The sequence below is a fragment of the Parasteatoda tepidariorum genome, chromosome 10 (assembly GCF_043381705.1).
Source record: "Parasteatoda tepidariorum isolate YZ-2023 chromosome 10, CAS_Ptep_4.0, whole genome shotgun sequence".
Classification (NCBI taxonomy): Eukaryota; Metazoa; Arthropoda; class Arachnida; order Araneae; family Theridiidae; genus Parasteatoda; species Parasteatoda tepidariorum.
This window is the reverse complement of record NC_092213.1, coordinates 76,359,569-76,375,259: the sequence shown is the minus strand read 5'-3', so window position 1 is coordinate 76,375,259 and position 15,691 is coordinate 76,359,569. Positions and strand designations below refer to the sequence as shown.

The 15,691-nt window shown below is 33.5% G+C and overlaps 1 protein-coding gene across 1 annotated transcript in view; it reads left to right on the top strand.

Moving 5' to 3' along the window:
- LOC107439072 (solute carrier family 12 member 1-like) overlaps positions 1–15,691 on the top strand; it is a gene marked incomplete in the record, with an annotated part of 80,733 nt that overhangs the window by 53,382 nt on the left and 11,660 nt on the right. Inside the window, 8 exon segments of the mRNA XM_071186785.1 lie at positions 2,627–2,678; positions 3,426–3,581; positions 4,193–4,292; positions 6,051–6,162; positions 6,325–6,459; positions 9,830–9,936; positions 12,699–12,859; positions 14,180–14,410. Of these exon segments, the coding sequence (XP_071042886.1) occupies positions 2,627–2,678; positions 3,426–3,581; positions 4,193–4,292; positions 6,051–6,162; positions 6,325–6,459; positions 9,830–9,936; positions 12,699–12,859; positions 14,180–14,410 (1,054 nt within the window).

Below are 15,691 nucleotides of genomic sequence, written 5' to 3'. Positions count from 1 at the left end.
ACAAGGGAAACTAGGGAAGTGTGACTCGCCAATTTTGAAATAAACTAGTGGGATGTATGCCTTATGAGGAATAATTTTAGGGGGCAACATTCGTTTCGGCCCATAGAAGGTCCTATGAGAGATAAAAAATAATTCAATATATAGAAAAATCGGTATTTTATTACTTGTTGTTGTTGTAGTTCATTTACGTCGCACTAGAGCTGCTCAATGGGCTATTGGCGACGGTCTGGGAAACATCCCTGAGAATGATCCGAAGACATGCCATCACAATTTTGATCCTCTGCAGAGGGGATGGCACCCCCGCTTCGGTAGCCCTACGACGTGCACGCGAAGTCGAGCATTTTATTACTTCAATGCAGACTATTAGTTATTGAAATTGTCCCATACTCCAATTAATTTGTAACTAATTGGTTAATTAAATACTTTTCTAATTAATAAATTAATTGGCAAGCAAATTAATTAATTAATCATTAAGCAATTATTAATTAATTAAAATTTAATTATGTATTAATTATTAATTAATTAATTAATTTATTTGCAAATACGTACTCCAATTAATTTAGAAAAAAAAAATTTTTTTTTAAATTTTAAAAAGTTTGATGTCAATTTTTTTTTAAAAATTAACCTAACTGGTTTTTTGGAAAAACTACAGATACAAAAATTAATTTTGACAATAAATATGCATTATATAGTACGTGAAAGTACCACAAAATTATTTGGAGTATGAGATAATTACAATGACTAATAGTCTGAATTGAAGTAATAAAATACCGATTTTTCTATATATTGAATTATTTTTTATCTTTCACAGGACCTTCTATGGGCCGAAACGAATGTTGCCCCTAAAATTATTTCTCATAAGGCATGCATCCCAATTTTTTTTTTTAAAATTGGCGAGTCACACTTCCCTAGTTTCCCTTGAAAGAAGCAAAATTTTTGAATAGCATCCGCTTATCACATGCATAAATCACATAATCATCACCGTTTCTCCTGATCTTCATCTACTGTTCAAAAACACGATCTGTTATTGATATAGAAACATTATTCAAGTAACTTGTTTTTATAACAATATGAACCAAAAAACTGTGAACCCCAAAAAAACTTAACATTATTTATTACTTTATTTGCAGTATTGTTTGGCGATTTTTGTTCCACCTCTTTTCTTCTAATCTTGCATTTTTTTTAAGAAAAATTACCAAGTTAATTTTAACACTTTATTTTTTAATTTTATTTTTTAACCGTCGTTGGACAGTCGACCCAATTTTTTGGGTTTACTATTACTAATGTTCAACTATGCAGCCTTGTAATTTTGAAGCCAATCCAGAAGACAAGGGAACTCCTGGATCAAGTACTGGGAGAAATGTGCCCTTGTGGAGGACTTTTTGAGGAAACTAATCCACATTTGCGTTACATGGAGAGGAAAACCATGAAAACCTCCCACGGTTAGTCTGACTGTAAGGGGATTCTAAACAATGTTCCGTCTACCACTGAGAATATTTTACGTCAGCACTGTGGTGCAACCATCTCTAGGATTCAAACCCAGTTTACCTCTTCAGAGTCGAACGCTCTATCCCGTGAGCCTCCATGGTCCATTTCACTTCATTGACTTAATTTTCTTTTCAAGCATTTAAATGCTTTCTTTAGATTCTATTCGTTCTACGATATAAATAATTAATAATCACCGAGGTGATCAATCAATAAATTCAGTTCAGTTCTATAGAGCGCTTAAGCTCTAGCATCATATTATAAAAATATTCCTGTCTGCAAATGTGATTTGGTTGCCATTTTTCTACATACTCAGAGAGAACAAAAGTTTGCAGGTAATATAACATACATACGATAATCATTACATACGATAAGTTAAATCGCTAAATATTCTTTCTGAAGGGATTCACCAACCATGCTGCAAGTAAAAAGACATAAAATAGGTTAACTACCTGTTCGATTGCTGGAACTTTTATAAATTTACCATTCCATAACCTCCATCTCTGTTTAGTCAAAAGACATGATAGATTTAACATATTTCACAAATTCAATATAACAAATCATTCACAAATAACTCTTCAAATAAATTTATTACAGCTGATATATATTAAAATTTAAAAAAAGAGTGGTAGAGAAGATTTCGTAAGAAATTAGAGCAAACTTGTCACTAAAGTTACAACTGCAATTTAAAAAAAATAAAACTGCGACGAACGATTGTAGTACGGATTACATATATACTGAATCATTTATGTTTGTATTAATCACGAATGGATCATTTCTTTGAAAAACAGATCGGAAAACGTATTTTAACGTATCCCGCTTGCAATGCTTGTAACATTTTCACGAATCTCTACATAAAAGTAGAAAAAAAGAAAATCGCAAGACTGGTAGAATACGAAAACATCACCCAGGATCCTATAATTGAGGTATTTTTCGCCAGCATAATAGTTGTTGAGACTCGGAAGCAGTGTACGAGTTGATCAGTTATTCGAAACTCAGTTTAAATAGACATTCCAGTTGGTTAATAAATTGAAATAAAATCATTTTTACGGTCAGAGTTGAAAATGTTAAATATTTTTTTTTCTTTACAGGTGATTTGAATGCTGTGGCGCCAATTATTTCGAATTTCTTTATGGCTGCAAATGGTCTCATCAACTTTTCATGTTTTCACGCATCCTACGTCAAATCACCAGGTATGAATGATAAATTATTCGTTTAGAAAAACATTTTCGTGTTATTTAAAGTCTTTGTCTATATAATTTCCATAATGCCAAAATCCTTCCCATCCCAGTCACTTTATCATCAGCCCATCTTGATCCTCTGAAATCTTACTTCATTCATATGAAAACCGATTTTCTTGTTGACGACATGAGTGCCTCTCCACCTTTCCATAGCGTAGGTGTTTTGCTCTGATTTTTCCGTCTGGGAGACTGCGAATTTTCTAGTTTGTTTTTTCAATCTCATTTATTTTTCATTTTTTGTTTCATCCTCGACTACCTCTATTGTCTTATTATTCACCCTTATTTTTCCTTTTCAGTCGGCAACTTTACGTTTTCTGTTTCAAATTAAATTTGTTTTTCTGATTCTCATCGAAGTCCTGAGAATAGGACCCTATTTTTTAGCCCTCGAAGCATATCGAATTTTATTACAATCTTCATATTTTTTGAAGCAAACGCAGTTTTTATATCAAGTATCCATAAATTCTGTTTGAAATTATACAATAAATGCTGTACGGTACTAAATTCTAAAAACAATTCTTCGCTCTGGTTTGAACTTCCAGTAGAATAAGTAAGAGTTATTCGATTCAAATTAATATTTAGTATCAAATAAATATTTTTAAAAATTCTATCTTCAACAGTGTTTATGAGTGTGAATCTTTTTTTAGTTGCAAATTTGTGTATAATATACAAAAATATTTTTATAACTCTGCTATATTTCAGGTTTTCGTCCTGGATTCCGGTACTACAACAAATGGTTGAGTCTTATGGGAGCACTATTATGTGTCGTCATCATGTTCGTCATGAACTGGATCACAGCACTTGTCACTGACGTTGTTGTGGTCGCTCTTTACATGTACATCAGCAAGACATGCCCTGGTAAGAAGCTTTTCATAGTATCGTAGACTAAATATAAATACATTAATACCTATCAATAGTCGTATTTAAAATATTATGATGTGCGTTCAAAAGCAACTTTGAAAAGCTTTTTAGATGGATCACCTGAAGGTGGCCAAGAGACCCCATTGAAATTCGTTTTTTTAGAATAATCCTTCTTGGAGATAAAACTTCCACCCACCGTATTCAAGTGTTATTTGTTTTTTTTCGCCGGACTTTGTTGCACAATTCGATCAGCTCACCTATATTACGTAATATTATTAATGCTTAGTACAATGTATCTGTTTCCACCGCTTCTGAGTCCTCTAATTACATTAGCTCAACTCAACTGCTCAGGTTCTTAAGTATTGACATTAATCTAAGTGTACTGTCATTATTGCAAACGTGTATGAAAGATACTACTTTTAAAATTATTTTAACTATAAGTTAAGATTTTCAAATTTAAATTATTTCTAATTCCATAATAAACGTGTTGATGTTATCACTAGATTTTTGATTTCAGCCAAAAACGAAAACAGTAAATATTAAAATAAAATGTGGCTTGTTATTATCATTTAATGCCTTCAATCGATGGAATTTTTTTATACTTGCAGACATCAACTGGGGATCGTCTTTTCAAGGTTTCATATACAGAAATGCCCTCTACTATCTCAACAAACTTCAAAAAATTGAAGATCACGTGAAAAATTTCAGGTAAGCTGTAAATGGAATCAGTCGAGCGTACTTTCGAACATAAGTGTTCTAGATTTTGAGATATTGCTTTTACAGGAGAACACAGAAATTTGGTCATATTTTTATTGCTTTGTTAAAGCGTTGAAATAGAATTTTTTTTATAAAAAGGAATTAAAGCTAAAGTGCAAAATCGGATCTGCTCAACACTTCCTAGAAAGAACAGGCCTCGGCACGGGTTACCATAAATATCCCTTAGTAGTCCAAACGTAATGACATATTTTGTATTTTCAACCACTGCGCAGCTTAGGACCTCTAACGTAATGACATCTTTCTTAGTTTTCGTCTACTGCGCAGTTAACTTCGTCACATCGGATTACTAAATTGATCCGTGCTGAGGCCTTTCTACTTCTAGGAGGAGTAGGTCTGTTCCGGCAGAGGTTTTGGAGACAGTTCCAAATCTCTTAGATTTTTGAGAAATTTACCGTTTAATTGTTAACAATTGTTAATCGGTTGATTTTTAGATATACTCAATTCATTATTTTGATAACTTATTCTTTATTTGATGATAATTATTTTATAAATATTTTTAAACATTACTGAGGGAAAATTTAACTAAAAAAATTTTAAAATCAATTTTTGGCATTTTAATTCTTAATTTTTTTTGCACTGAACTTCCGTTTACTGCCTTTGGAAGATTCCGGAATTGTTGCTTCTTAAAGTTACACTACTACAGAGGAAGCCTCAAAGTGGCGGGGGGGGGGTGTAGCTGGGCGGAATGGGCGAAGTGCGTCGTGATAGTTTCTCCTGGTATGGCCACACAAGGCGTGAAGGCCGTTCCACTATGCTCAGTTAAGATCTGCAGGCACTGGAGCAAAGTCAGACTTCTCTCCACTGGAATTCGAAGCACCTTGTACCAACAGAAGCTGCTCTTTCCCTTCTCTATGAGACTATGTTAAAGACCAGGATGCGCATTGGATCTTGAGGCTGACAGACAGGCTCAAACGGCCGCCTCAAGACTTATCAGTGGGCACCTAAAATGCATGACCTTTGAATGCTGCCGCAAAGTCTTCCCAACGTGCACCAAGAGCCATCCGATGCCGGCCTCCCCCGATCATATCCTCGATTGCTTGGTGCTCGCTCTTGCGAATATCCGTGATAGCCTACTTCTGGTGAATTTAATGAAACCAAACATGACTCTCAAATATCACTGCTACCTGGGGATTGCAATGTTTAGAGCTTAAACAGAAACCCCTATTTTTCATTGCAGATTTGGATTTTTCAGAAAAAAATTACTTTCATTTGACTTATAGATTCCTACCCTTTAGTTCAAAATGATATTACAATTGCAAAATAGAGATGACCTGAAAATTTTCATGTCAGATTGGAAAAAAAATTAAAGCAGATTTGTTTCAAATTTAAAAATCTAATGACATCTAAATCAATCTGTTTCCCTAAACTAGGAGCCTTAACACCGAGAAAAAGGTCAAGTTTGGTATCATTGAATGCATTCGCTTCCCACGTTTATTCTTAATCCGATGTATCGAGACATTTGACCATTTCATAAAGAATAATGTTAGCAAAGTGCAATGTTAGCAAACACCCAGTATAATGTTAGCAAATATTTATTAATCCCCCCCCCCTTACAGACTGATGGTTTCCTCAATAATCCTCGATAATAAATAATAAAATTATAATTATATTAATTAAAGTAAGGCACTGCTAATTTTTAATCTACTATTTTTTTTTAAAATTCAAAATTAACACAGTATCCTATTCTAGGCCAGCAGTACTGGTGTTATCGGGAAATGTGTGTACTAGACCACAGCTTGTGGATTTCGCTGCATTCTTCACAAAAGACTTAGGATTGCACATCAGCGCCCATATTTCAAAAGTATGAGTAATGTACATATTTTCCTAATTATTAAAAATTAACGACAAAGTCGTTCTAGAAATGCTTAATTGCATAACATACTACAAAGAAGATACTCGATGACAATATATATACACATACTTAATAGTAATTTATGCAATATTGATGTGTTTTGTTTGACAGGAAACAATCAGTTGGAGAAAGAAACGCTTGCTGAACGATATCAATTCCAAATGGTTACTGGAGAGAAAATTGAAAAGTTTCTATTGTTTGATAGAGTCTGACACTTTTGTCAGTGGCGTAGATAGTCTCATCCAAGTAAGTGTAACATCCACACTTCTTATCTAAAGAGACATAAGTATGATATTAACACGTTGGATGCTAATTTTACATGGCTTGCTCGTCTAGCCAAACGGTAAATAACTACTAAGTAAATTTGCAAATGTTAGACAGATTTTGCTAGTTTTTTGAAAGTTTTAGCATGTCATATCTGAAAAAAGCGAACCCAGAATCATTATTAAAAACCTCCCACTTGAAATATTCATTTGCTGTCCGGAGCAAGTTGGCATCTCTGTGTAAATAAATAAAACAATTTTTGTGAGTTCTATATCGCATGAGTTTCGTCAAACCATTTTAGTAACGATAATAATATAAAAAAATAAAAATTTACTCGAATTACGTGTCTGTAATAATCTTGAAATCACCGGTCACCGGTGACCCCCATGGTGTTAAAGGTCATTTCGTCAGGTCTGCATTGGACGTTTCGATCAAAGGCGCATTTAGAGAGTTTAATTCTTAACATTAATATCCATAAGATATGTTTTCGTACTACTACAACTTTCTATATCCTTTTTCAAAGTAACTCACTCTATTAAAAATTATAACTCCTTAGTTTTTAAACAGGTGCCGCTACAGGTGATTCCATTAAGTAGTGAATAACCTCTAAACCAGGGGTGGCCAAGCTCCATGATAGTCGAACCATTTTTAAAAATTTGAAATTTTTCGTGAGCCACAATTAAATACGAATTCTCTTGATAATTCGTTAAAATTTGTTGAATAATTGGTGTCAGCACTTCTCAGTAATTCTTTCAGATGCTGGCTAGTTAATACTGATCTGTTTTTTTGGATTTCACGAATTTTGAAGTGGAATAAAATGATTCACATAAGTACGTTGTTCCGAATATTGAAACAATTCTACAATCAGCCTTTTTTTAATTCAGGATACTTCGCTTCTGGTACAAATTTCCAAAATTCGGTAGTCGACGTCGACTTATATTTTAATTGTAGAGCTTGATCTTCTTGCATCTCTATTAATTATAATTCTCCAGATGCTTTTTGGATCAGAATTATATTGGAAATGGAAAACTTACCTGGAATTGAACAACGTTGCACTTAGTCTTTCATATTTGTTCTCAGTAATTTAAAAGACATTTTGAAACACATACGGAACGATAAAAAATTTTTAAAATATAATGGCACAAAAATTAAAAGGGAACTCGGGTACATTTATCGAGGGCCACAAATAATTCTTCAAAGAGCCGCATATGGCTCGCGTGCCTCAGGTTGGCCACCTCTGCTTTATACTATACAAGGATACCGATTTTAATGTGTGTCATTCAGAAACTTAGAAGAACATATATTGACGTGCACTCTGTATATGTGTTACTGTGAATGGCCGAAATTGGTGGTTGTGGACTTCCACCTGGGAAAGTTGACAATCACATAGTCGCTTTGGTAAATGTACAAAATATATAGTAGATCTAGTTAAGTAACACTGTCCGGTGTACCCTACAATGATGTTTTTTTAGGGTTCATGGTCACTGGCCGCATATATTTAAATATTAAATAAACATAATAATATCAAGGAATAAATTAATATCGGATGTAGCAAATATTTCAAACATTCACCAAAGCGACTATGTAATTGTTGACATTCACCAGAGAAAGTTAACATTCTCTTGATTTACGGAAGCATATGTATGCAATAGGACCAGAAAACAATATGTTAAATTTAAAGAAAAACTGCAAGCCAATTTTATTTGTATCTGTTCCTCTGAAGTAAAATGACGCAATAGCAAACAACGCTAAATGCCTCCTTTTTTCTCAAATAAACTAAACATAACTAACTTTTTGCGAAATACATGGCTAGCATACATGATACTTGTATTGTACAGCAGTGTATGATTATATTTTCAAAACTACTACAAAGACTATAATAAATGATACATGGAATTAAAGTAAAATTTATCAAGATTTTTTTCTTGCAGCTAGAAATGCTTGATGAGGGACTCCTTCGTTACACGGCAAAAACTAATCTACTTAATCAAGTATAATATACGTCTAATATGTACATAATTACGCATTTCTATACGTGATAAAGTCCGTTCGATATATTTTGTAATGTCAAAGAATCTAAAAATGCTGCATGATCTTATTCAGATCTTTAATTGTTGTAATGTTCATAAGCAGTGTCTTTGGCATTGAAAAGAAATCACAAAAGTAAGATCCAGAGATTTTGGTAGCCATGTTAATTACTTGTAACCCATCCTCCCAAAGTGCAGTTTGCGAAACACCGAGGTGAAAACATTGGCAGTACAGTTATGGACGCAACTGTACATTATAGGAAATATTAACAGTATTGAACAATAAAATGCGCAGAACAAATTTAATTACAAGTTGCAATTTTCTCGAGTAATAAAAGACTTGCACATTAAGCAGTTCTGTCAGAAAAAAAACGTATTACATTGTTCCTTAAATGTTGTTTACTATTTATTGCACTGTGTGTGATAGTTATGGAAATATAAATATTTAAATTACGATCGTTGTTCGGTATTTCATATTTATAATTATACAATAAAAAATATAAATATTTTGAAAATATTTTTTTAATGGCGGTCACTTGGGACGAAGACCCATTGGTCTCAGAAAATGCCAGAACTGCTACTCTCTTCTCGTTACCTAGTGGGCACCTGCGTCGAAGCCACGGCGGTGGAGCAGCGTCGTCCACGTCACACAACCACAAATCCGTTTATAGGGCGGGTCACATTCACAAAATCACACACAAAGGAGAAAGGACATAGAACACAGAGAGAAAGAAACATCCATGCCCTGAGCAGGATTCGAACCCGCGACCATCGGCTCCGCAGTCAGGCACGCTAACCACTCTGCCACCTGGTCGGCATTTCGAAAATATAAATGCATCAATTCTCGTTCGGCTAACCATGTATTATGATTTTTAAATAAATGGAATTAATCTAATATAAAATATTGCATTCAAAATTTATAAAAAAAAAAAAAATTTCGACCGCCTTAAAACCTTCCAGGAGTCATTCAAAATATTTAAAAGTTGTCACAAAATTTGTACATTTTATCCCTAGTTTCTTGTCCAATAAACTTCAATCATTTCCACCATAACAAATTAATTATGTGAATATAAAAAAGGAATGAAAACTTCATATTTATTCAAGTTTAAGAGGCAGCTAAATACATAATATTTTACTTACCTTCATTATTGCTCCAGTGTCTTTTAAGAATTATTGGTGGACCATCAAAAATCCCTCTACTTGGAATATTTTTTGTTAAGATATTTGGTGGTTTTCTGTATTTTTCCCCATAACTTATTTTAACTTATGTTTTTCTACTACTCATTCCAGATTAAAGCCAATAATATATATACTTTATTCTTTAGACGGCAGGCATTGGGAAGATGAAACCGAACATAATATTTATGGGATTCAAGACTGACTGGAACGTCTGCAACATCAAGGATACTTTGGATTATTTCGAAGTCATACAGTGAGAAAAATTCTAAATATTTTTACTGGCCGTCTGTCACGAGAACACCTCCTGACTCACGTGTTGGTGGTTACCGTGGTAACGAACATAAAACCATTTCGAATACCTATCAGAATAATTAATTCCTCCTTATTAGATTTTGATATGGTATCATTCGTGGTACCACAGTAACAGCAGGCTTGACAACTACTACGCTTTTTGTAAAATATTTTTATTGAGTTTTAGACATTTAAAAAGAATTTTTTTGTAATTTTGTCAAAATTTTTTAAGTTTCATCACGAAAGAGCTGGAAGAAAGTGGCTTTGCATACAAACTTTTAAATGTAGTGTTGTGGAAGGTAAGTTTAAATGAATAAAAAAAAATATTACATCAAAATATTAACTTAGCTACCACTAGAATAAACTTTAACAAAGAGCTTAGAAAGTTGGCAGCCCTGTCAGACTTTCAGAAGAACCTCAGACTTTCAGAAGAAGTTCTCATGATAGTTGGAGAGTATTTATTAGCAAATAATATAAGTTGAGTCATAATTAATTTACAGCGTGTTCTGGGACTCCCTCTCGTTGAATCATTGGGCTTAGTATACAGCCTAAACAACCTTAACCATAATTTATGTTAGCATGAATTAGATAGACAATCTAAGTAGGAAATATGAGAATGATGGCATATTTTACATAGGCATTCCATAAAATGGTAAATCTACTTTAAAAAAAAGCCTGATATTGTGGTATGGTTCCAGGGCATCAAGATGAGCTGATGACAGGGTGACAGGAATAGGAAGAATTTTGTCATTTGACAAACATTTAAAATAACATGAAGTATATCACGAAAAGAGAGATAGAGCCTTATTTTTTTCATTGCTTCCTTTTTTGAAAAAAAAAAAATATTGCGAAATTGACGACTAAAAAAAAATTTCTTTTTCTTGTTCACTAATAATTTATTTTACGAAACATGAATTTTACTTTAATCAGCATTTCTGATTTAATAATATCCTATCATAAAAAACAACAGTGCAGTAAAAATCGAGAAATATCAAAGCCTTTTACATCAGAAATACGGGGCATTCATAAGTAGACTATTTAAAAAGTGAAAGAGCTTTACTCATGAAACAAAATTCTATTATAAAAATAGCTGAAATAGATTTATCTTACTTTGATATGGGTGAATTCACAATTGTTTGGTAAAACAAGGAAGCAAAGAAAACCATTCATGATTAATTTATTAAACAAGTTTCAAAAGATATATTTACTACCACTTTCTAATTTTTTTCTAGATTTTCAATCCAACTGCTATTGTGTGAACTAGTTTACCGCATAATGGTCTGATAAGACTACTTTTAAGAAACCCTGTGGAGGCTTTTAGTTACGAGAGACGATCGAAATAACCTTTAAATATACAAAGAAATCAGGGTAAAGAAAACTAGGCAAGAGTAAATTGGAAAATGTAGTTTGTCTCTAAAATAATAACTCCCCCAGACACTCATCATAAGGTATTAAGTACACATAGAGTTTGCCTGTCTTCTTTTCAAAATTCAAGTGTTTCTATCATTGGAAGGCTAATGTAACGCCCCACAAACATGTAAAGATGTTTACACATATGTTGGCATAGATTGTAGTCTTTTTGCGAAGCACATCTTTGCATATTTGATTCATCTCTTTCCCATCAAATTTAAAACTATTGCTCCTCGGTTTTAATATTTGTCAACTAAAAACTCACAACTCAAGAAAAAAATATTTTATTTCATAACAGTCGTTGAACAGTCGACACAATGTTTCGGGTTTACGACAACTAATGTTCAATTCCGGTAGCCTTATAATTTTAAACCCGATCCAGAAGACAAGGAAACTTCTAAATCAAGTATTGGGGGAAATTTGCATCGCATAGAACTTTTCGTTAGAACTAACCTGCATTTGTGTTACATGGTGAGGAAAACCACGAAAACCTCCCACTGTTAGCCTGACGGCAAGGGGACTATAAGTCATGATCCGTCTACCACTGATGATATTTTACGTCAGCACTGCGGTCGGTGCAAGCCAGGTGTGGAATTAGTATTGACCAGCCATTTTGGGATTCGAACCGAGTTCAAATCATTGAAAGGCAAACGCTCTGTTCCTTCAGCCACTACGGTTCAGATATGTAGATTTGAAAGCATGTATTTTAATATTGAAAGTATTTTCAAAAATTTAGGTTTAAATCGATTTCCAGACTGTGCATGAGACATGCCATATCAGTTTGGCAAAGGGACTCTATCAGTGCCATGATCCGTCTACCACTGATAATATTTTATCTCAGAACTGTGGTCGGTACGAGTCGGGTGCGGAATTCGTATCGACCGGCCATCGCTAGGATTCGAACCAGGTTCACATCATTGGAAGGCGAATGCTCTATCTTCTGAGCCATCATGGCTCTCTAGGAAAAATATGGCAGTTTGAAACTTAAATCAAAACTTATTTGCCTGACTTAAATATTCAGTCACCAGTGGGGAGTTATCAAGTAAAAATTTCGTACCCTGGTGTTAGAATAAAGAGAAAACGTACAAAAGACGAAAATTGTAAAGTAAATTATATTTCCAATATACACTGCAGATAAGATTTTTTTTTCTTTCATTATTATTCTTTTCATATTATTATTCTCTTTTTTTCCATTTCTTTTCTTTCATTCTTTTTAATTACTATAAGTATATTATATTTTACTTATTCTAAATTATACATTAATGTCATTTTCCAACACTTGCAATTACAGTACTATTATTTTCTATCCGACAGTGACACAATAGATGCGCACATGTCACTCTGCATTCTGAGAGTGCCTGGTGGCACGAATTTTTCCAAATATTATGAAATGGAGGACGGTGTGCCTTACTTATCGAATCAGAAGAGAGGGAAAGTGAAAAGGAATTCAACGGATTCCATCGATGAAACTGCAGGTAAATCAATAAAGTGAATCCATGCCTAACTAATATTTGAAGAAAAAAAATAAAATCTCAAATAAAAAGACTAGCTCTTTTTTTTAATATTCAAACAAAAATAAACCATCTACAAAATGAATCAATATGTGCAATTAAAAAATTTTATAAAAAAATTTAGTTATTAAAATAATAAAAAATAACTAAAATTATTTTTGGGAGAAATTTCTTATTGGGTAAATGAATTTCCTAAATAGGAGTACAGATTATGGTAGAATTTTTTTATGGGAGTTTTTGATGTACATAAAAAATAATCGATTTTAAAGCATATCGCTTTTACAAGAATAACAATTTCACGTGAAAGAAAATTAATTTATAGTAATCTATCTACTATATTTCAAAGAGTTCGTCAGTAATGTTTTACAGTTATTCCCGATATTTGAAATGTATTTGCATCAGTCTGACTGTAGTTCAATGCATTGATGGTACAGTCCAACTCTAGTTAACACTTAACAAGCCTATTTAACGGATTTTGTCTTTGACGCTTACAGATTGATAGTTTATTATTAGGCATTCGGTTGATTAATAAAAATTTTATAACAGTCGTTGAACAGCCGACCCAATTTTTGGGTTTACTACTACTAATGTTCAACTCGGTAGCCTTGTAATTAACCCAATGCAGAAGACAATGGAACTCCTGGATCAAGTATTGGGAGAAACTTGCATTCGTGGAGGACTTTTTAATGGGACTAACCAGCATTTGCGTTACATGGAGAGGAAGACCACGAGGACCTCCCACGTCAAGGGGACTCTTATCCATGATCAGTCTACCACTGAGAAAATTTCACGTCAGCACTGTGGTTAGTGCAATCTAGATGCGGATTCGAATCTACCAGCCATCGATTGGATTCGAACCCGGTTCACCTCATTGGAAGGCGAACGCTCTACCCTCTGAGCCATCACGGTTCTTATAAATAAATACAATTTATCATTTAGACCGTAAAAATAAAGAATGTATTAAATCTAATTATCCTATAATAAAAGAAAACAGGCGATTTTATCTGAGCACATGAAAAGCACATTCACACGAGAGTCTTAACAGAAACAAAGCAGGTGTGGCGTACTGTTGTACGTATGCTGTTGAGTAGGCAACATCAAAGGCAACAATCTATCTGTAGTTCCAAAATTTGTAACAATCCAAAAGTAGTACTAAGCATCCGTAACAGTCAATCTGTTTTTAGAATTAATTTGAAACATGAACTAAAAAAAATTTCGTATAAATCCATCTTTAATTTGAAGCCTTTGTAACAATGCAATTGTAATTTCATTTCATTGTTCTAGAAAAGAAAGTTTCTCTGGAAACTGTTCAAGAAGAACCGAATGGAACGCCCCCAGCCTATACCGAGATAGCCTTGAACGATGTCCTGGTCAAGATGCCTGAAGAAGGCGAAAACCACGTTGAAAGAAAACTGACCTATGCAGATGTACCACCAGAAATTGAAGAAAGAGCTAACATGTTTCAAAAGAAGCAGAAAGGCTACATCGATGTATGGTGGCTCTATGATGATGGAGGTAATAACAATAACGATTCCAGGGTGCTGCTTTACGTAAATCTGTTTCTACCAATACCAAAAATTGGCGATATTTTTATTTTTTAAGCCACGTATTCCTTTTTCTTTGTAAAGCATCGTAATTGGATACCTGTAAGTAACGCAGTGTGGGTCTCTTGATCCTGATTGGTCGCTGAAACGTGGCTTTGTTTACGTTAGCAACTGTTCTTTCCATTCTATTTCGGGTAACTTAAGCCCGTCAAGGATCAGTTCTTTTAAGTGACGCGTTCTATATTCTTACACAAAGATTCTTTTACAAGGGTTTCAATTCTTTTACAGTATATTTTTTACTTAACACAAAAACTACCATGAAGATACATAAAACGTAAACAAACTAGTTATGCATCGAAGTTGCAAGGTGCATAAAACAAAAATATATCACGATTACAATAAAATACATAAACTAATAATAAATCTAATTCAAGTAAAAGACGTAGACGAGAAAAAAGTTATAGTTCAACGAATTTGATGAGCGATATAATGCTGTATTTAATTAACTTCACGTTCATCAACATTTTTAACTTATATGAAGAAACTTAGCTAGACTTTAACATGCCATTTTGCTTTTAAACGATGAGCTGGCGCTGACGTCATAGGTCATATGTCGGGGTAAGAGTTATCTTCTTCTTTTTGAAGTACAAGTACCCAATTGACAAAATTTTATTAAATTTGCTTTCATGGGAATTAACGTTACAGATATTTAATAGTAATCGGAGGTTCTTCCTGTTTTATTTAACTTAATAGATTTTGTTCTAAAATCAATAAATACTTGAGGATTTCAAAGGTGATTTTATTTTTATATCTTATGTTGTTGCAAATTTTTTGGATTCATGCTTGATTCCGGTTTTAAACAGCTGTGATTTAATATACTTTTAACAACCACTACAATTAAATAGTTTAAATATATATGTAAAGCTAGACCTGGATGTGTGTTTAAACTGATGGTAAAAAGAAAATTAAATATTTGCTAACAATATCACTTCAATAGTTATTTTGAGAAGCAAGAAAGTTGGCAGGTATAGTTTGTCGAAAGTAAGAACTCCTCTAGTCATTCGTCTGGACCCATGGCGGTGACTATGGTAACGAGGTATAACTATTTCAATTAGGGGTGTGGGGTCATTGTTTTAGACAGACAAGTCGGCGAGAGAACGATAATCTTTTTCTTCGGTCTATTGTGTTAGCCCTATCCTCCCTGAAATGCGCTATTCTTGTTTCCATAGCAGCAGACGGCCTCAGACTTTAT